At 36.2% G+C, this 21,713-nt stretch overlaps 2 protein-coding genes across 3 annotated transcripts; one reads left to right on the top strand and one right to left on the bottom strand.

Moving 5' to 3' along the window:
• Window positions 1-9,632: 9,632 nt before the first annotated feature.
• Window positions 9,633-11,675, top strand: LOC111875881 (uncharacterized). Its single transcript, XM_023872410.3, has 5 exons — window positions 9,633-9,985; window positions 10,349-10,460; window positions 10,825-10,906; window positions 11,004-11,055; window positions 11,507-11,675. The coding sequence occupies exons 1-5, from the start codon at window positions 9,854-9,856 to the stop codon at window positions 11,651-11,653; spliced, it is 525 nt and encodes a 174-aa protein (XP_023728178.1). The 5' UTR covers window positions 9,633-9,853; the 3' UTR covers window positions 11,654-11,675.
• A 127-nt stretch (window positions 11,676-11,802) lies between these two features.
• Window positions 11,803-13,945, bottom strand: LOC111875880 (uncharacterized). 2 transcript variants are annotated; one of them, XM_023872409.3, is made up of 6 exons: window positions 13,336-13,943; window positions 12,882-12,990; window positions 12,621-12,792; window positions 12,367-12,539; window positions 12,143-12,278; window positions 11,803-12,007 (listed from the first exon to the last, which is right to left on the bottom strand). In XM_023872409.3, exons 1-5 carry the CDS (start codon window positions 13,860-13,862, stop codon window positions 12,156-12,158), a joined length of 1,104 nt encoding a protein of 367 aa, XP_023728177.1. In that variant the 5' UTR covers window positions 13,863-13,943; the 3' UTR covers window positions 11,803-12,007; window positions 12,143-12,155. The 2 variants fall into 2 exon arrangements, with proteins under 2 accessions (XP_023728177.1, XP_023728176.1); XM_023872408.3 differs by having other exon boundaries at window positions 12,367-12,792; window positions 13,336-13,945.
• Between the last annotated feature and the right edge of the window lie 7,768 nt (window positions 13,946-21,713).

The raw sequence follows: 21,713 nt of genomic DNA, 5'->3' as shown, positions 1-21,713 counted from the left end.
GAAGTGCACCATCTTCACGGACCACAAAAGCCTCCAGCATATCTTGAATCAGAAAGAGCTAAATATGAGGCAACAAAGATGGGTTGAATTATTAAACGATTACGAGTGTGAAATCAAGTACCACCCGGGCAAGGCCAACGTGGTAGCTGATGCATTAAGCCGGAAGGAGTACTATAATCGTCGTGCGAAAACACTCTCAATAACCATCCAATCTCACCTAACCACTCAGATTGGGGTAGCCCAGTCAGATGCCATAAAGACGGAAAACAGAGCAAGCGAAGCATTACGCGAAATGGAAAAGAACCTAGAGGTGAGAGAGGACGGAGTATACCATTTCATGAATCGTATTTGGGTCCCTAAACTCGGAGGATTTAGGGAGGTAGTCATGAAGGAAGCTCACAAAACGCGATACTCCATCCATCCCGGTTCGGACAAGATGTATTTGGATATTAAACAACATTATTGGTGGCCTAACATGAAGGCATAAATTGCCACCTATGTTGGTAAGTGCCTTACTTGTGCCAAGGTAAAGGTGGAGTACCAGAAGCCCTCGGGATTATTACAACAACCGGTGATTCCTGAGTGGAAATGGGAAGGGATTCTATGGATTTTGTGACCAAGCTACCCAAGATGCCGGACAGATTAGACACTATATGGGTAATAGTTGACCGACTGACGAAATTCGCCCATTTCCTGCCAATAAAAGAATCCTACAAGATGGAGAGACTGACGCGTTTATACATTCGAGAAATTGTGAGACTTCATGGAATACCAATGTCTATCATCTCAGATAGAGACAGTAGATTCACTTCACGTTTTTGGCAATCACTTCAGAAAGCACTCGGAACCCATCTCGACATGAGCACCGCTTATCACCCACAAACGGACGGTCAAAGCGAATGAACCATTCAAACGCTCGAAGACATGCTTCGCGCATGTGTGATAGACTTTGGGAAGTCTTGGGACATCCACTTACCCTTAGTTGAATTCTCTTATAACAACAGTTACCATTCGAGCATCAAAGTTGCTCCTTTCGAAGCACTATATGGACGTAAGTGTAGATCACCATTATGTTGGGCTGAGGTGGGCGACACCCAGCTAGCAAAGACACTAGCATCGGACAAGGCGCTAACGGGACCGGAGATCATTCGTGAAACCACGGAAAAGATAGTTCAAATCAGAGTTCGATTACAAGCACCGCGCGACCGACAGAAGAGCTACGCCGATAAACAGTGAAAGACCTTACAGTTTCAGGTCGGAGATCGAGTGCTGTTAAAAATCTCACCTTGGAAAGGAGTCATTCGTTTCGGAAAACGGGGAAAACTGAACCCACGATACATTGGACCTTTTGAGATCGTTGCCCGAATAGGTCTAGTGGCGTACAAACTGCAACTACCCGCTGAGCTAAACAATGTACAACCCGTGTTCCATGTCTCCAATCTAAAGAAGTGCCTATCAGATGAAACACTCGTCGTTCCCCTTGACGAGATTGAAATCAACGAGAATCTCCTGTTCGTTGAAGAACCAGTCGAAATCATGGACAGGGAGGTGAAGCGTACGAAGCAAAGTCGCATCCCGATCATGAAAGTACGGTGGAACGCGAAGCGTGGGCCAGAATTCACGTGGGAACGCGAAGACCAAATGAAGCAAAAGTACCCTCATCTATTCTAGCATTCTCAAATCTAGCTTTCAAAAAGAATTTCGGAACGAAATTCCCTCTAACGGGGGGATGATGTCACAACTAGAAATTTTTGTGCCTTGTAAACTACAGCAACTAAGTCAAATTGTGAATCAAATACATGAGAGAATGTATGATGCATACTCTATAACAACAGAATTTCAATCAAACACACCATACAAGCATTACAAATAGTCATCAAGCAATTGGAAACCCTAGAAGTTCTTGTTTAGGTCCATTTTGGACTAGGACTTCCTTATTGGGCCCAATGGAACAATAAGCTTCCAATTTGACTACCTTGGGCTTAGAACTCTTAAATGGGCTCTAATTGGACCCACTTTCATTTATTTTAACATTTTGGGCCATAATGGGCCTAGAATAAAATAAAATACCGTTATTGGGCCATAACAAATCTAATTAACCAAATTGGGCCATGAGGCACCCTAGGAGTCCAATGGGCCGAAAAACAAACAATATGGACCCATGATTTGGATTTAAGCACCAAAGGCCCAAGTCTCCATCTCTCCCCTCTATCTCTCGGCCCAAGTAGAAAAAAAAGGGGAAAGAAAAGAAGAAATTGAGAATTAAGGAGGATTTGCCACCTCCTTAATACCTATTGGACATCCAAGAACATCTCACATGTTTCCATGCATGTCCTCTCACTTCTCTCTCTCTTCTTCTTTTATTACTCTCGGCCGAGAGTATCACACACCCACACATAATCATTCACTTAAACACTCTCAAGAATACACCACAAATCCCTTCACTTTCCCTTAAAAAATTTCGAGATTTAAGGACTTTGCAAAGAGGATTCTTCACAAAAATCATCATCTTAGGTAAGTTGATGCTTGGATCCACACTCTAGACTCCTTTTTCTATCAAAAATCTCTTCTTAAATCATATGAAATCATGATCTTGTATCTTAGAACCCCCTAAATTCGAGATCTTCCATGAAAAGGTTGCTAGGGCCGAAAATAGCAACAAACTCTTCTCTTTTCTTCTTCAAATCGAAACCACAACTCAAGGTGAGCTTCATACCCCCTCTTTTTCGGTTTTTATATATTTTGTGGGGGAGAATACAAGCAAATGTGTAGATCTATGAGTATATGTATGCTTTGTGTGATTTCTATGCTTATATATATGATCTTATGTGATTGTGGTGTTTGTACTAGTCAAAAAGAACCTAAAAACCGAGATCTACAATATGTTGAATGAAATAAGGATAACTTATATCATTTCACACAAATCAAGACTAGAAAAATAACCAAGTTGGTTAATATGAACATTTTTGGGCTTAAAACCCATTTTCGGGCTTAAAATGCTAAAAATACAAAACTAAAGGGCCCAAAACAAAAAAATATAAATTCTGAAGGTTGAAATGAGTCAAAACAGTTTCTAATATGTATTTTCTGAAAATTTACACTCTTGAAGGGTTAAAATGTGAATTTTAAACATAATGGGCCAAAAATGGACTTTTCGGCCCAAAAAAGCCCCAAATTGCGAGATTTTTGATTTGGAGAGGCTGAAACTGCACATTTCTGTAAAACAGGGGACTACTAGTGTACCAAGTCCATTTCAAGGGTTAAAAATGCTTTTCAAATTAAAAAGGGAGCAAAGATGCAAAAAATTTCCATTTTGGGCCAAAATTGTAAAAGTTGCGAAAATGGGGGTTTCAACCGAGAAAATTTCATTTTTGAGGGACTTAAGTTGTTTATTAAGTAAACCTGGGCTAAAAATGTCTTTTCAAAAAATTTTAGTACTAAAGTGTCAAGAAAAATGGTTCAAGGACTAAAAATGGAATTTCTTTCATATAAAGGGCTAAAAGTGTAAATTTTATCCAAGGAGGGGCTTCAAAAAGAAAAACTTTAATTTTCTTTTTTTAAACAATAAGTCTCTTAAGGAAAAATCTCGAGTACCATGGCTATCAGCGAAACGTATTAGTGAATACACCCTCAACACCCAAAAATCGTTATCAAACGAATTGATTCGGTCTCGAATCGATAACAAACCACAAATCAATAAACATCAATACTTCAATACACACGCGGAAACTTTACGAGAAGTCAATACACCATCTTTGGGCTCAAAAGTTTCAAATCGTGCTTGTTGGGCCTAGCTAGCCCAATGACATGATCTTTAGGCCCGAAGGGAACGCGCTTACATGTTATTGGGCCTTATATGACCTAGTTTCGTGTAAAAGGACTTTCAATAGCTTTATTGTGTTGTTCGGCCCCAAGGGTCCTTTGGTACTGCTAGCAAAGTCAAGAAGTCAAATGCGAGCCGAGCCAAGGGCCTTTCGCATTCACGATAGCCTTGAACGACTCATGGAAATAACGGGGGCTTCGTACCCTCTTTTCTCCTCGGTTGTGGGGCTATGAGAAGTCAGGGTGGTTGGATTAAGTGAGTAGTACGGACGACGCCTAAGGAATCGTTTGTATAGTTGTAAACTAGTCATTTTCATTAATGCGTGATTATAACGACTCACAACCCATAATTAATCCAATGTGACCTGGAATTCTCACAAACAACTTCGTATCGGAATAATACTAACTCAGCCTCGTAATTTAATGTATTGGGAAAACATCGGGTTTTTCCTGGGAAATTCAACACTCTTAATTATGTGATATATACAAAGTTTAACAATTACTCACATTCATATTAATCAACAAGCATACTTATGGATCTTCACACTTTTCTTACTTACAATAATCTTTTCAGAAAATATCGGATTTTCTGGTGGTTTTCAAAATAATACAAATCATTTATTTTCAAACCTTACTTATGAACTCACTAACATTTCATATGTTGACGTTTTTTCAAAATACTTGTATTCTCAGGTAACAGGTAAATCGAAGGAAAAATGTACCTAGTGATGTCTTGTTGTTTGTTTAATTAGTATCGAATAATTTACGTTTTGGAAATGTAATGTTTTGAAACAATGTACTAAATGTAAACAATACCGGTTGTAATATTTCAATGCATGGTGATGAATGATGTTATGTTTCATGTATATTCATTGTGATGGTATTCAATTAAGTCACAATAGCCCTCGGACGTTTCCGCCGTCTGGTTCGGGGGTGTGACAGATCGGCTTTATGTTGAAGGCCAATATACTCGGGTGGACCAGTGTTACGTTGAAGGCCAAAGGGAGGACCAGCTTTAAACTAAGGGGCACAAGGGGCTGACCAACTCTATGTTGAAGGTCATTATGTGTATGCATTGTATATTTATTGTGGTATATGGTATCTTGAGGGAATTCACTAAGCTTCGGGTTATAATTGTTGAATAACTACTTTTCGGGTTGTTCTTCGGATCGAGGAAAGGCTTCCGCATGGTTTTACATGCATTGAAGTCAATAAATAATATTTTAAGACTTCTGCTAGAAATCTCTATTATAAATTAATGTAATATAACGGTTTGTAAGACTTATGCTTTAATGAAATAAAAATGAAAAAATTTTCGTGGAATTCGAGACGTTACAAGTTGGTATCAGAGCCCTCGTTTGAGAGAATTGGATGAATACTCATGTGATTGCAAACTCAAACTAAGGATCCGAGTATTAAATAAACCCTTTTATAAAAAGAAATTATGCAAAAAGGAAGAAAATGTGATGCGTACACTCGAGCGGAGCTCAAGAAGGAAAGTGATTCTCAGAATATCCATATGGTTATATTTGTTGATATATGATCTATTAGAAATTCATGCTAGTATATAGGCTAGGGATCTTTTCAGGAATTGTAGATGAGTTGCCTTATAGCCTAGAAAATTGTTTATTGTTTATTGCTTAGAACATATATTGATGTTGATTATTTATTTGACAAATATGTTAGGTTGCATGCTCCCAAAATTAAATAGTTTTAGATTGCCTGATATGACGCTATTACGCAACTCTTGCCTGATTCCAACATTGTAGTGTCCGATCTTATGTTCAATAGACTATTTGATTTTAGTGGCATGCAATCGTATTTCGTCCGATAACTAGTTAGAGGTTGTAGAAGTTCTTCCTTGACTGATAGCAGAAGGAATCCTAGGAGAAAAGTCTACGAAAATAGTAATTAGGTCCTTATAGCAGTGTGTGTGTGCGTGTGAAAATACCTAACGATAGGGAAGTCTAGTGACGTAGAAACAATGGGGCAATTCTTGAATCTAGTATCGATAGTGTGGAAGGTAGTATGGGCCCGTACTACCGAAAGCACATAATCCATACATGAATCAGGAAAAGTCGCAAAGTTACTAAGGATTTGGAAATGGTTGAATGTTATTCCAAGATAACACAATAAATTTGTATTAATATATTCCCATTTACATCTCTAGCATGGTGACGATTACTAGAGCAAGTAGTTCTGGTTTTGGATCGAAAGGGTCAGGACCAAGCAAGAGCGACATATGCGATTGGATAGGGACAACGGTAGCAGTAACCGTAAGAGAGATGATTCCATAATTGTTTGGAACCATCAAGACCAAACGAATTGCATTATTTAACGAACAGTATACTGTAATTGCTAGTACTCCTGCCATCGTCGCCACTGTTGTTGTTGCTGCTGCAACTTAACCTTGAGAGAAAGAGATCCCTTATCGAGAGTTCAATAACACCGAGCATACATATTTTGACGATGTTAGAGATCTGATTTTCGACATGCAATGGATCTCAGATGTAGAAGGGTGCTTATAATTTGTGTTTGCCCCGACCAACCTGAAGTTTAGGTATGTGCAGAATCTCCTCTGCCATGGAGCGAAAGACAGGTGGAACTTTGTCACAAAGGACTACTCACCAACGGAGAAGAGGGCACTGACATGGGAGCAGTTTGTCGAAACGTTCAAGGAGGAGTATCCTATGTTGGTAGAAAGGGAGGGACTAGCTCATGAATTCTTGTTGCTCAAGCAGACAACTGAATCGGTGACATAGATCACCAAATGTTCACTGAGAGAGCTTTGTTCTACCTCGAGAATGCTCCTCGGAACAAGTAAAAATTTCTCGGTATTTAAGCATGCTCAAGACTGACATCAGAGAATTTGTATCGAACAATATATATATATATATATATATATATATATATATATATATATATATATATATATATATATATATATATATATATATAAGACTTTAACTAAGATGCAAGAGCATGCAATATATTCAGCTCCATCTCATCCAACAGCCACGCAATTCAAATCTAATGGTTCAAGGTTCGGAAATCAGAACTTCTCGCACTTGTAACAAGTGCGAGAAGTTTCATGATGATCCTTCTCAAGTAGGACCTAGGTGCCACAAATATGGTAAGGAAGGGATTTATTCTAGGGACTGCAAACAAAACATACACACATGTTTCAATTGCAACCAACAAGGTCATTAAAAGGCGGAATGTCCTCTTTCGAAGACAACAGGATCAATACAAGCTCCAACACCTGCAACATTTAGGATAATCGATGGGTGCCAGGGTGGAGCGGAGGCTCCAAGAGCCAAAGGACAAGCCTTTTAGCTCACAGTGGAAGAGGCCAAAGAGGCGTCGGACGTCGTGGCTGGTACGTTTCTAGTCAATTCCATACTTTGCTTAGTATTATTCGATTCCTGAGCAAGTCATTCATTCGCATCGCTTAATTTTAGCAAGAACCTTAATAACGCCATAGGAAATTTAGAACATCCTCTTAGAGTAGAAATAACTTATGATCGAACGGTTAAAACATCAAAGGTTTAACGTAGTTGTACTCTATGAATGGATGACAATAGTTTCTCCATAAATCTCATTCACATTCATATATAAGAGATGAACGTAATAGTAGGTATGGATTGGCTAAACCAAGTTGAGGCCCTGATCGACTGTAGGCAAAAGATAGTAAGGGTTCAAGCCTAAGTGGGGGGGGGGGGGGGGGGACTAACCATCCAGGGAGATGGCTCGAAGAATGCTTCAATGTTTTGTTCCTCCGTAAGGGCCATAAAATATCTATGACATGGTTGTGAAGGATTTTAGGCCTATGTAATCGATCCCACGTGCTCTCCAATGGAATACTTCCTTAAAAGATGAACACAAAACACTCAAACCTCAAAACTCACAAATAGAGAAAAGGGTTTCGACGTAGTTGCTTAAAGGGAGTAGAGGCTGAGGATGGAAGGGTTTCAAGATATTTAGAGCCCTTAAATAGGGATCAAAATCCTGAAATTAGGCTTTGGGCTCTAGCCCAGTACGCGCTGCGTACACAGACTTACGCCATGCGTAGGTCATTAAAACTCTGTCTCCATGCATCCTTCTACGCAGCGCATAGAAGGCTATTTATGTCATGCGTAGATTAAAATCCAACACTTAAACTTAAAAAATAAAGAAAGGGATTTAACTGCAATGACTAAGTGTTACAATTGTTCCACTTTATATCCTATAACTTTCGCATATGAGCTCCGTTTTCGACGTTTTTTATATCCCCAAAATTCTGTCGACGAGCTCTACAAATTTTATTTAGATTGTTAATCACTTTATATCCCACAAATTTCATTTATACTCATAATCACGAGATCTTCAAATCTTGTTTAGATTGTTTTATCTGACAATCAACCGATTTGAATTTCGATTTCTATGTCCGCATTGCTGCACTGAAACTTCGAAAAATTATATATTTCTCATATGAAGTCAGATTTGGACGTTTTCTATATGCATTATCTCGGTTTATGATTATTACAACTTTCGTTTAGAATACTTAGGCTAATAAGCAATCTATCAAAAATTACTTTTTACGTTACACATAGTCGTGTCGGTTTAATCGCAAAACTTCGGAGAACATAACTTCTTCATAAAAAGTCGGATTTTAGAGTTTTTTATATGTACGGAATCCTTGCTACACATACTAAAACTTTTCATAAGATTATTTGTCATAAATAACCTTCTATCAAAGTGTCGTTTATCGCTTATCGATAAATTCCCTATAAGACTTATAATATGTAGTCTACGACGCTAGCGATCTGCCTATTCTAGGGTTTAAGTTATTACTTATTATATCGTAATTTTCTAACCTGAAGTTGCGAGTGGTACAAATTAAGCTTGGAGACTATTGAAAGAAAGATCAAATTTATTTGAAGCGAAGGAATGTCAACAAAGTTGTCATGGAGTTTAATGCGGTATTTTTTTTACTGTGAAGCGACAATGACAAAGTGGTGCAAATGATGAAACAATCTTGCAAAAGCTCTTGCACTTTACCAGAGTGAAAAATGGACACCTTTCAAATTTCTTCATGTTTGAAATGTTGTGAAAAATTAAAAAAAAATGGCAAGATATCGAAAGTTCGGAAACGTTCATGGGTGGTTCTTCTACGAGAACCAAATCTTCCGAATCCACTCATAGCCAATCTTCAGATGCACATGTCGGGATTTAACTCAACGAAGAGGAACCTATTGAGATTCCAAGAGACACTCGTCCCATGGGAAAAGACCAAGCTAAGCGAAAGGGTAAAGAGACAACAAGTGGTTCGAGTGACATCGAACAAATAACATGCAAAATGGGCAACTTGAAGTCGACATTGGAGCAATACTTGAGTGTTGCAAAAGTGAAGGAAAAAAACCACGACGTGGCGATCTTAACAAAAAATACTAGCAACCTTAACGGACGTGAAAAAGAATCAATGTTAAAGGCCAAATAGGAGATTGTGAAAAAATATAATATCTAGGTTTCGTAATTAAATTTCTAGGTTTCGTAATTTAATTTTCTAGGCTTCGTAATTAAAGACCAATATGGAAATTTTTAATTCTTAAATCCATCATTCATTTCTAACACCTTTCAAAAACTACAATAACAATACTCTAGTTCATTGTTAAAAGTTCATCCTTTTGATGATTAATCGTTAAACTATTTATTCTTAACTTGTACATAAAAGATTCCTACCTTCTAACCTTCAAACATCAACATTCTAAAAATACTATATTTAATATTTTCTCCTTTTGTAGAAATCTTCCAAAAAATGATTCAAAAATCCTTCTCCTCAACCACATTGCCCCTCCACAAATCTTTCATTACTCCCTTCACTCTCCATAACAAGATTCCACATACAAGTTCCATCTATCACCATCAACTCAATCCATTTAAATCATCAAAGCTTTCTACTTTTGGTTTCAAAAGATATTGTCCTAGAAAACAATCACCATTGTTGCCATTATTGGCGTCTAAAGGATCAAATGATGGAGATAACAAAGCCATGGAGACAGTTCTCAGATTTTATGAAGCAATTAAGAACAAGAAACTTAATGAAGTGTCTGAGATCATTGAACATGATTGTCTTTGCATATGTAGTTTTATCTCCACTTTCCAAACCTTTCGTGGAAAGAAGGTACGCCATGTGATATTTATAATAAGTTATAAGTTCTTATGATGTTTTCATATTATTTTTCTATGGAACCCAATGTTGCAACTGTATTGTTTTTGTATATATATAGATGAGACTCATAAAATAAAAATATTATATGGTTAAAACCAATGTATTTACACTTTCGTATTTTCTTTTCCATAAGGTGTCGTGTGTATAAAAAGATGTATGGAGAAATTATGCTTAAAAAGTATTTGAGAAAATGAGACAACATTTTGGGAAATGAAAGGGACAAATAAATAAGGAGTTCTTTGCTAGTTAATACAAATTTATTTGTTAAAAAAATAGATTTATGTTTTGTTGTACTAACTCACTTTTTTTTAGCAGCAAGTGATGGATTTCTTCTCTTCTTTGATGAGTAACTTAGGACAAAAGTTCGAGTTCGTGGTACAACCCACGATGCATGATGGAATGACTGTTGGAGTTTCTTGGAAACTAGGTCTTTATTTCTCATCTCAACATTTTTAACACCAAAACCCTAGTCAAATTGTAATTAGACATGGTCAAAGACTTTCATCATCACTCATTTGTTAAACATGTTTATGTAAATTTTTCAATAATTTATAAGTACAAGATTTCAAGTCTGTACTTTTAAGCCTTGTTTGGCATACATGATATGATTAGCATGACATCATATGTTATTTTTGTTTTTCATGCATTAGACTTAGATTAATGTCAAATCTCTCATCCACATAAAATGACTTAAAAACCCTCATCATACTCATCATCAAAAATAGTTTTAGAAAGTTTGTTGTGTCTAATTTTGACTAGTGTTGTAACAAGTGCTACTACCTTTTGTGTAGAATGTTGCAAGACACATAAACCTTTAGGAAAGGGTTTTAGTCTCCATATGTGTCATATGTATCAAGGGAAGGTGCTTATAAGGTAACTTCACAGCTTCTAATGCTTGTACAGTACAAGCATCCAATGCAATTAGAATACCCAATTTTGACATGAAGTCCATTTATATTTTATTTTTCAGGAACGTAGAGATGTTTTTGGAGCCACTTTCATATATTGATCCCCCGGCATTGGTGAGAAATATTTCTCCAGTCTTTTAAAAAAAATTAAAATTTCATTACTTTTTTAGGTGAACAATATTAACAAGTAAATTATATATTTATACTTTATTTTTCTCTTATAATAGCAAAATATGCTTATAGACTACTTTTATTTATTTACAATAATAACAATACGTAACATGAAACTTATAAGTTATAAGCATATTGCAAGTTTCATGTTACATATAAGTTGTTATTATAGTTAAAAAGAAATACATTCATTTAAATGTCCCAAAATGAGAAACTAAAAGGCAACAATAAGTAATATTTTACATATTACTTATTTTACAACAAAACTATACATAATGATTAAGAAAATGGTTAAAATCGTTCGTTCTAGCATTATTTATCCTTTTTGTACATTTTAAGTGCAAATAAACGTCACGTCCATGGTTAAAATAACTCTACGATTATATTTTGATAGAAAATGGTGGGATTTATTGCAAGCATCATGGGACAAATGGCTTCAAATGCAATCTTCAAGGGTGACAACAAAAAGGCTGTTTATTCTATATGCATCGTAGTAGCTTTTGTTATACTCTTCATTGTTCTAAGGCTTTATAGGAGTTAAGATTCATAATTATTAGGCAACATACTTTCTTTTACTTTTTTACCCATAATAGCAATATATAGTTACATTTTTACCAATAATAGCGATATGTATTCAATAATATCTACATACATGAATTAGTTTAGACATAATAGCAACAAGTATAACACTTGAAGAGAATGAAACGTAGTTAAAAGTCATTGCAAACCATGAAAATTGTTGTCAAGGTTAGACATTTTTTACAAAGGGGTTATAAAACACTATTAGAAACCACATGGACAGAATAAAACAACAAAATCAAACATAAATCTACTAACTTTTCTTCACTAAGTCAAAGAACACCATAAATCATTAGTTAGTGAATCGCTTGTATACCTAAAACAAATAGTAAAAAAAAAAGGTTACATTAGTCATTATCATGTATTCATACATTCACAATTTCAAATAAATAAATTGATGTGGGATTTTGAGAAATGAGATAAGAAAAGACTAAATTACTAAAATACCCACCAGTCAACACAGATCATTGGATTAGTAAATGTTGTTTGACTAACAATTCGGGTATTTCCATTGCGGAAATGCTTTCACATCCAAAAATCTCCATAAGCTTTGCATCACATATTATCATCACAGGATTTTCAGGATCCTATATCATTAAACATTTAAACAATCAAATAATCCTTACATTTATATATACATTTTCAGGATCTGAAATGTTATTTTAATATTTATACCTCAAGATTATTGACCTTTATATACTCCCAAACAAGTCTCAAAGCCTCTGATTGAGACATTTGTCTTTCTTGCATATTCAAACAATTTGCAAGTGATTCAGAAATTATAACTTGACATGGAACAAAATCACTACTTTCAACCTTCACTTTTGGTTTCCTACGAGATGATGCCTCTGAAAAGTCAACATTTTTGTAATTTAAATTAAATAAAGAAACAAATTGTAGAAAAAATATTATATTTTGGGCAAGTTTACTTGTAGGTTCAAGTGGGATGATATGTTTAGCAAGCAACTTATTCATCTTAAACATATCAGTGGAATCGGTTTCAAAAACAACACGTAAAGCATCATCACAAATTATCTTTCTCTTGTTTCCAGGATCTTGGAGGTTGTTTTTCTTTATGTAGGCCCATAGTTGCTTCACAATCTGAAAGATATAAGCTTTTATTTTGTATGAGTATTTTCTAGTTTTTAGTTAAATATATCAATTCTTTAAGCAGAAAGTAGGATTCATACATCGGTTCTTGATAAGGATGATTTGCCTAGAATCACTTGTAGCTCAGGTGAAATACCACAGAGCTTATTTAGCCCCCCTGGCCCACCTCTTCTTTTGTTGGCTGAAGGCCTGTGTTCATTGAAAACATTATAGCAATGTCATCAAGGTACAATTGCTTCATAAGAAAAGAAACTGAATGTACAATGTTGATATGAGAATGTTGATATGAAGATTCAAAGAGATGAAAGTATGATGCTTTTCTTGCTTTTAACCCTTCATTACATTCGGGAGATTAATGTAGAATCAAATGTTCTTTCTTTATTCTGGAATGAAGCAAAAAAGGTAAAGAAGCTAAGTGAATGGTCAATTTAGAGGTTATTCCCCTGATTTCAACGTAACCCTAATTACTAAAACAAGAAAAATGGCATAGAACAATAGTTTAAACTGACGAAGAAAACGAGTAGAAATACGTACCCTTTCTTGATCTTTTCGGGCGATTTCCAAACCGCATTTTGAATGGGGAAACCTTCATATTTCACCTCCGGTAATGTCTGCACTCGTGACTGCTCTGGAGGCGGCGCCTCGGGGTTACCGAAGTTAAGCTCAACTGGGTGTCTCGGGCGTTGTTCTTGATGTTCAAAGGGAAAATGAGAATGGTGATATTGAGGCCGAAGAGGAGGAGGCGCATGAGGCTGTTGTTGGTTGAAATGAAATTGGGGTTGTTGATGTTGGAAGGAAAATTGGTCTTTAGGTATCGCAGAGGTGGTCACCGGTGAAGGAACGGAGGGTTGGGGCGGCGGTGGAGGGTTGCGGAATTGGGAGTGGGAGTGGAAGAGGAGTAGGTTGATTTGGTCACGAATGAAAGCTGCCTTATGAGACAAATCAAACCCTAGTTTTTCACCAAGCTGATTGACAACATGATCGAGAGTAGTGAATGATTTGGGGTGAGATTGGGTGAGAAGAATCTGAATCCCTTTTGCTATCTCTTGATCGGACACCATTGCTCTTCACATTAAATAATAATAAATACACCAATTTCACCAAATTGGTTTCTCTCTCTCTCTCACACAGTGAGAGACAAAGTCTTAAAACTCTGTCCCACTCTTCTTTTTTGTCACTGTCTTTATCCACACTCCAAATATTTTCCTTTGATAGCCACGTGTGATTTTATTATTGGTATTTTGTTTATTAAGAGTAAATTCCAATGAATAGTTCGGGATAATTTATGTTTGGTCTTTAATCTATTCTTTCTTTTAAACTCGAATAATTTTTATAGTTTGGTTTATTTGCAGCCTTGTTCTATTAGGATCAAAAAGTCTATATTATCATTTTTTATTGATTATATGTTATTTACCCTTTTAAAGAATGAAAAGTATTAATAAGTGTGGTGAGTCCAACCACCCAATTCTCACCCTGGCAACTATTAGCTTCAAGATTTAGACCTCTTCAGCTTCAAAACCGTCATCAGGGCTAGGGTTCCACTTTCATCTCCAATTCCTATGAAATGTAAGTGTGTAAAAGTTGGACATCAACACATCCAGTGATACCATCTTCACCATTATGGTCAAACACATCTCAATCGACGTCTCTATAATCGCTTTAAGGATTTGAATATTTTAAATCCCTTATATAAAGAAAGAAAGAAGCTCTTATTCGAAATCGCCTATTGAAATTGAAACTAAAGTCAACCCCACACATTAGACTGTTGTTTTATTGAAATCGAAACTGAAGTTGGAACTCACGAACACAATAAAGGTTTTAAAACTTGGAAATCATGTGGATGGAAATAGTTTTTTTTGTATTTTGTAATTGTTTTTCTTTTTCTGGGTTTGAAATCAAATGGTTTATGTTTTCTAAATCTAATTCATCTTGTAGGGTTGATGGTGTTAGGTTGAAAGTATCAATGGTGTTGGGTTTTTTTAATGATTAAAATTCAAAATCAATGGGGTTTGGGTTGTAATGGCGGGGAGAAGACAAAGGAGAATAAGTAATTATATGTATAGGAGATAATTTTTGATTTTGTGAGTGAAGGAGAAAATAGGTAGTGGTCGTTGGAGTTCCTATAACAAAAAAGGAAGATAAAAGAATGGGGATGGGATGTTGGGACCTAATAGTTTTTATCATCGATGCTTTCTTAGATCCAACATCGAGTGTCTCATATCCGGAGGAAGAGAGGGATGGGTTTGGTTGTAAGGGAGGAAAAATAAGAAGAGGAACGTTGCAACCATGGTTAGTGGTGATGGTGTTCGGAGGCGATTTTCCTGTAACTGAACACAAGAAGGGATGAGATGAGGAGGGGTGGGTAGTCTAGGTTTATCAATTAATGGGACCCATATATTTGTTTAAATTATTTAATAATGTAAAAAAGGTAAAAGAGACCAATAATTGAAAATCACTCTTTTTACACTAATTAGGGACCAATCACGCAACAAAAACATAGCTTAGTGACTTTCTGAATTAAAAATGAGTTAAAGACTAAACATGCAAATTACCCCAAACCACAATGACCATTTATGTAACTTACTCTTAATATAATGGTAATTTTGAAGTTGGTAGTAGAGACTATATTTTATATGAGTAATCAAATATCCTCTACCCACCTTTTGTGTAACGCCCCATTTATGGTATGTAAATTTAATTAAAGTATCTTCATTTCTTAAGGGGTCCTCGACGAGTCTGTAGCCCGACTCGTCGAGTAGAAGCGGGATGAGCTCGCGATTTAAGTTGGCTACTCGGCGAGTCCATATGTTTGGACTCGGCGAGTCTGCCTGTCTGGATGAAGCCCTAATTTCAAGGGTTTGTACCCTATTTAAATGTCATTATAGCCTCCCACCCCAGCCTCCAACACCTTTAGAGCATTTCCCCTGTAAACCCTAGCCCCCATTGTTGAGCTTGAGTGTGTTTGTGCTAGTTTGGAAGTTTTGGAAGAGAAGGAAGGAAAGAAGGTCCATAGAAGAGAAAGGAGATCGGAGATCCAAGAGTTAGCTTCCATCTGTTTCTCATTCAGGTAATAAAGTTATTATCTTGTGTATTCCTCTATTAAACCCTCTTTTATGCTTGTTATGTCTCTTTTAGAGCCTTATATGATTCAAAACTTGAGATATGGACTCTCCTTTGGATGGAAACCTTAGATCTGGATGTTATTGAACCCCGGGAGCTCATTATAGCCACCTTTATGCAATAATGGCCTTGTTCCAAACCCTAAGTGCTTGGTATTTGATGATTTTGGGTATTTTAGCCTTATACCCTTGTGCATGCACGTAAAGTTGGAAACTTTACGTGTAAAACTAGTCCTAGAAGCTCAGATCTATGATTTGGAAGCACAAAAATCGATTAGAATCGACTTTATAGTAATAGCATGTTTGGGACTCGACGAGTTGTTCTTCAACTCGGCGAGTTGTTCTTCAGACTCGACGAGTTGTTCATACGACTCGGCGAGCCATAGACTGGACGTGTTCATATGATGAAGGAGAACTCAACGAGTTGTTCATACAACTCGGAGAGCCGGATGAAGTTAGACTCGATGTTAGTATCGAAGAAGAACTCGTCGAGTCTTTGCCAAACTCGACGAGTAGAAGCGAGTAGAGGAATAGAATGGATGATAGGGACTCGGCGAGTTGGCTGCCCAACTCGGTGAGTCCGGTCAACTGGATGTTGACTTTGACCAGGGATAAATAGTCATTTTACCCTGAGAATAGTTATCAATATATGATTTAGTGTTTATAGGATTGTAGCCGGGGAGTTCCGGAGCAGCAGTCAGGCAGTTTTAGATTTAGCATCTCGGCAGTCAGCGTTACGAGGTGAGTTTCCTTCCAGTAGGAATGGGTCTACGGCCACAATGCCGGCCCGTCTAGTTAGCAGTAGTTTCGGACTTCGGTCCGATGCAGTAATTCAGGGTGCTTGATGTCTTTGTGATACAATCCTGTCTTTGTGTTATGTGTTCTGGACTTGGGTCCGATGCAATATGCAGTATATGTGTTTATGCTAGTAGTTATGATTATGCTATGCTATGTTCAGTCAGTTTTCGGACTTCGGTCCGATGCAGAGGGCAAGACTCTGGTTAGTTCCGGACTTCGGTCCGATGCAGTTTCCGGACTTCGGTCCGATGCAGAGGGCAAGGCCCTAGTTAGTTCCGGACTTCGGTCTGATGCAGAGGGCAAGACCCTAGTTAGTTTCGGACTCCGGTCCGATGCAGTTTCCGTACTTCGGTCCGATGCAGTGAGCAAGGCCCAATATGTGTTTATATGTTGTTGTATGGTATGTGGTAGTTTGGGGGAGCTCACTAAGCTTTGTGCTTACAGTTTCAGTTTTGGTTTAAGGTACTTCTGCTAGCAAAGGGAAGAGCTCGGGTTGATGGCATCGCATCCACCACAACTTCAGTTTTATCCTGGGAGTTTTATCCAGATATTTTTTTTATGATTGATACAGTTTTGTTTTGACACAGTTACTATGAATTTTGAGTACTCATTCCATGGTTCTTATTATATATGACATTGTATGATGTGATTTTTAGTAATATTAAAACAAAATTTTTTGGGCCGTTACATTTTGTTTATATCCGTCTTATTATTCATAAAATCGAGACAAATGTTAAAATCAAGACAAAATATTAAAGAAGAATTAGTTGATTCTACATGCTATTATTTTAAATTAACTTACAAAGGTCAAACGACAATGTTCTAGGAAAATCAGTTGTCTTCTCTAGCCTCAAGAAAGATAGAAACCGAGTTACAAGAGAGTTGGCATCATCATGTTGGATTATCTGCTGATTTGCTTAAATGTGACATCGAATTGTTTGATTAATACTTACATAATCTTGACATAAATTTTTTTAGTCTTCAATATCCATGTTGGATATTATCTATTTTACAATTTACACTGTTACACATGTTGCTATCTAAATCTAATATTTGTTTTCTTTCTAGTTTCTCAATTAATACAAGAGAGTTGGCTTCACCATGTCCTGCCTTTTGTTCACAAGATTCTTTCTATGCACTATATAAATATGCAGTCATTTGGTAAATCTCACCACAAAAGAGGTGGTCACTTCATTGTTAGAGCTGGAAGTGTAAGTTAAATCTCAAATCATCTTTCTTTTAAATTTTATGTTCTTCCCATTTTGTTTACTGATTGTTTTTATGTATATATCTTGTACACATAGGAATACCATTTTAGAGAGATAATCAGATCCATGAAGCATCGTTGACTGTTGACCATTATCTGTTTCTATCAAGTTGCAAAACTTGGTCCCTGATAAACCTATGACACCATAATCATTTCAAAATCATAAGTATGGTGATTGAATGGAAATGAAATAGTAATAACCTACTATACATGTCTACCATGACCTTTTCGTAAGATCAGGTGGTCTACGGACAATAATATGCAACTTACTATCCAAGCCACCTTCCTACATAACCATAAAAAAGCTCAGAAAATCCTAAAATGTAAATTATAGGCATTAATATAAAATGTGGGGAAATGTTACATTATAAAATGGGCATCTATTCTAAGGAGACATGAAGTATACCTATACAAATGATGTTGTATAGACTTTTACTTATATGATATGTTAACTTTCGAAAAAATTAGCAATGTTCACTTTTAGGATATGCTCAGCTTCTTATCTATACACAAAAGTGGTCATTGGTACTTAAAAAAGACGGTAAATTGAACGATAATTAATAAAAGACATGACTCTTTTAGGTTGAAGATGCGAAAAAAAGCTTTTTAACAGAAAGGGAAGATGAGTTAGAACATTACCTTTGTCGCCTAAAATATTCTACCCCATCTTGTGTAGAGCCTGAATTAAAATCAGCTTTTCGATTGAGCATAAAAGCACTTGTGTTTGCAAAGATATGTTATGATAAATTGACCATTGCCTAGTTTCCTAAGCTTTATTGTCTCCTTTCTCATTCCTTATGAAAAAACCCTTTTCATTGAATTAAAGAAGAAATTCGAACAAACAGATGGGTGTTTACACATCGACTAGCAGAAGAAAGAGGAGAAATCGTGAAAGGTACTGTAAAAGGTCTATAATCGGAGGTAAAAAAAAAATAATGGATGTGTACATGGTGTTTCTAAGTAATAAGTGTTATCTTGGAAGCATTGTTCGCCCCATGTTTGCATCATCAATTTCCGATATCGTTTTTTATCGTAAGAAGCCCTAAGTTGCCATATAATTCGAAATTAAACCATAAATCACTTCACAGTTGAGACCAAAATATGAATCATAGGAGAAGTTAACGAACCCTAATTCAATAAAAAAAAAAGAAACAAAAACTGCAAAGAAGGAGTAACTGAAAGCAAACCCAGAAAAATTGTAGAGCAACTAAAGGTGCACAAAGTGGAAGAACTAGAATCAGTTTCAGCAAAATAGACAGAAGTGATGATAAAGTCACAAACATACAAATGATTGGAGCAAAAAGATGGTGGCGTCACATGGCATGACTCGTTTGGAATCTACGGGGTAAAACTTTGAAAATTGATTGTAGTGACCAAAACTGTCAAAGTCCCTAAAGAGCTGTGGCAGAAACCTAAAGTTACTAAATTCCACTATTCCTAACAAGGGATTAAAGTTTTCCACAATTCAAACTAATGGTGCAAAGGGGCAAAAGTTTGAAGTACCAAAAGGTTATCATTCCTAAGGCCATTGGGAATTAATAACATATATAATTATAATCATAAGTTTTTAATATATTTTAGTTATATTTAATAAACAATAAACATTGTAATTGTAAAAGATTAAAACACTTATATCAATAAATCGATACATAATGTAATGAATAATGTATATTATTTATATTCATAAATGCTTAAAACACTTCATAAATTATTATATCTATATACAACACTTAGAGGGGGAAAGAGAAAGAGAGAGAGAGAGAGAGAGAGAGAGAGGGAGGGAGAGAGAGAAAGGTTATTATGGTTTATTAATATATTATATGAATAATATATTAAAAGAGAAATCATATAGTTTAATTAATATTGATCAAGAGTTAGTTAAGAATTAATTATGTAGCTAAAAGAGATTAATTAAATAAAGGGGACTAGAACTGTCAATTATAAGATAATTGATTTTGGGCTGTGAATTCTTATGGATATAAGGGGGGACGAAAATTAGAATGTAAGCCCACTCTAATTTCGTCCAAGGGGCCTTATTCAAGAAGGTTCTTAAGCTGCTTAGTACCTAAGTCATCCAATTAGGGTTTTGACTGAAACCCTAACAACTCAGCTATATAAGGAATCCCAAGGCTTCAGTTTCGGCTAGACCAATAAACCCTAGAGTTACTATAGCCGAAATTGTGCCTCTCCCCTTCTCTATTCTAAATCATCTTCTTGTTTGAGGTGTTTGTGAGCCATTAGAGGTGTTACACTTGTGACACTAAGCCTCTTGTAGATTGAAGATTCTTGCAACTATTGAAAGGTATCATCTAAACTTGTTTTGTTATAGATCTTGATTTCAAAGTATACTAGATTAGGGTTTATGAGCTTTGGATAAATTTGCATGTACAATAGAGAAACCTAGATCCAAAGCTTTAGGGTTTTACATGTGCACATAGGATGTTCTTTTGCTTAAAACCCATCAGTGGTATCAGAGCTATGTTTGGTTTCTATTGTATTTGATGCATAATGTATTTGTTCGTTGCTAAAAATCGAATTTTGTGCAATCTGCTTGACAGACTCGTTGAGCCCAATGAGGTACTCGACGAGTAGGATGAACTCGACGAGTCCTGCAAGGGGCTCGACAAGTCAAGCTGTCAGATAGACGAATTTTCGGGATTTTTGCTATTTTTGACTTAGGATAATTACCATAAATGTTTCTAATTGATAAAATATGAATTTTATTAATTCCTTATGATTATCCTTGTCAAAATCAAAAAAGATTTTGTCATTTAATTGGATAATTATTACCTTATTTGATAAATATTAATTATTTGAATTATTTGATCATTATCTTGCATGAAAATTGATAGATCAAAATTAGATAACCACCAAAATTAATTGTTTAATTGTTTATTTGAATTTTGATCTAGATAGTTTTGAAATGTCTCAAAACTTGCCCTCAAGTTTTGGAATTTAAATTTTTGGATTAAATGTTTAATTTTGAAATTGTTAAATTCCAAACCCTAGAATTTTACAAGTTTAAAATTCACCTTATACTATTATAATATTATAAGAATAATTATTATATATGTATAACATAAATGCTAGTCTTATCGTTAGTATGCCTCATTCACGAAGCCGATCTATAAAGGGGGGGGGGGGTATAAGGTTATGGCCTATAAAATGGTCGTTTAATGGGTGTCCATTCTCACCCACCGCTTCCTTAATTGGTGGAGGGTCGTTGTCACACCCCTCGAGTAGAGACGGGACCCTAGGACACGTTTAAGTTGGTGACTCGGCGAGTCCATATTCCGGACTCGACGAGTCACCGCTGTTGGATGAAACCCTAAGTTTCAGGGGTTTGCACCCTATTTAAACAACATATCCGCCCCAAGCCAGCCCCCATTCCCCCCCCCCCCCCCCCCCCCCGAGCTTCCAACCCTCGTTCTAAGCTATTCATAGAGAGTTTGAAGCAATTGTTGTGTGTTCTTGAAGGTTTTGAGGCAAAAGGGAAGTAGATCAAGAGGAAGGGAAGGAATCCAAGCATCCTTGTGCTCTCTCAGCAGTTCCTTTGAGGTATAACCCATTTTCCCCCTGTTTCTATGCTTATTACTTCATTTAAGTCATTCTTGAGCCAATCCCCAAGCTTGTATGTGCAAATTATTTCGTAATAAGCTGATTGGCCCTTAGATCTAGGCATGGTTGAGCTCCAGGAGCTCAGATCTGTTGCCTTTATGGACCCTCAT

Source organism: Lactuca sativa, chromosome 4 (assembly GCF_002870075.4).
Source record: "Lactuca sativa cultivar Salinas chromosome 4, Lsat_Salinas_v11, whole genome shotgun sequence".
Lineage (NCBI taxonomy): Eukaryota > Viridiplantae > Streptophyta > Magnoliopsida > Asterales > Asteraceae > Lactuca > Lactuca sativa.
This window is presented reverse-complemented; position numbering and strand designations above follow the sequence as displayed.

Excerpts from the sequence above, each read along its gene's own strand:
- LOC111875881 (XM_023872410.3), top strand. The coding sequence starts at position 9,854 with ATGGAGACAGTTCTCAGATTTTATGAAGCAATTAAGAACAAGAAACTT. Across the intron at positions 10,461-10,824 it reads TGGAGTTTCTTGGAAACTAG|AATGTTGCAAGACACATAAA; the intron begins GTCTTTATTTCT and ends CCTTTTGTGTAG. Across the intron at positions 11,056-11,506 it reads ATATTGATCCCCCGGCATTG|AAAATGGTGGGATTTATTGC; the intron begins GTGAGAAATATT and ends ATATTTTGATAG.
- LOC111875880 (XM_023872408.3), bottom strand. The coding sequence starts at position 13,862 with ATGGTGTCCGATCAAGAGATAGCAAAAGGGATTCAGATTCTTCTCACC. Across the intron at positions 12,793-12,881 it reads CATCCTTATCAAGAACCGAT|ATTGTGAAGCAACTATGGGC; the intron begins GTATGAATCCTA and ends TATATCTTTCAG. Across the intron at positions 12,279-12,366 it reads TAAAGGTCAATAATCTTGAG|GATCCTGAAAATCCTGTGAT; the intron begins GTATAAATATTA and ends TTAATGATATAG.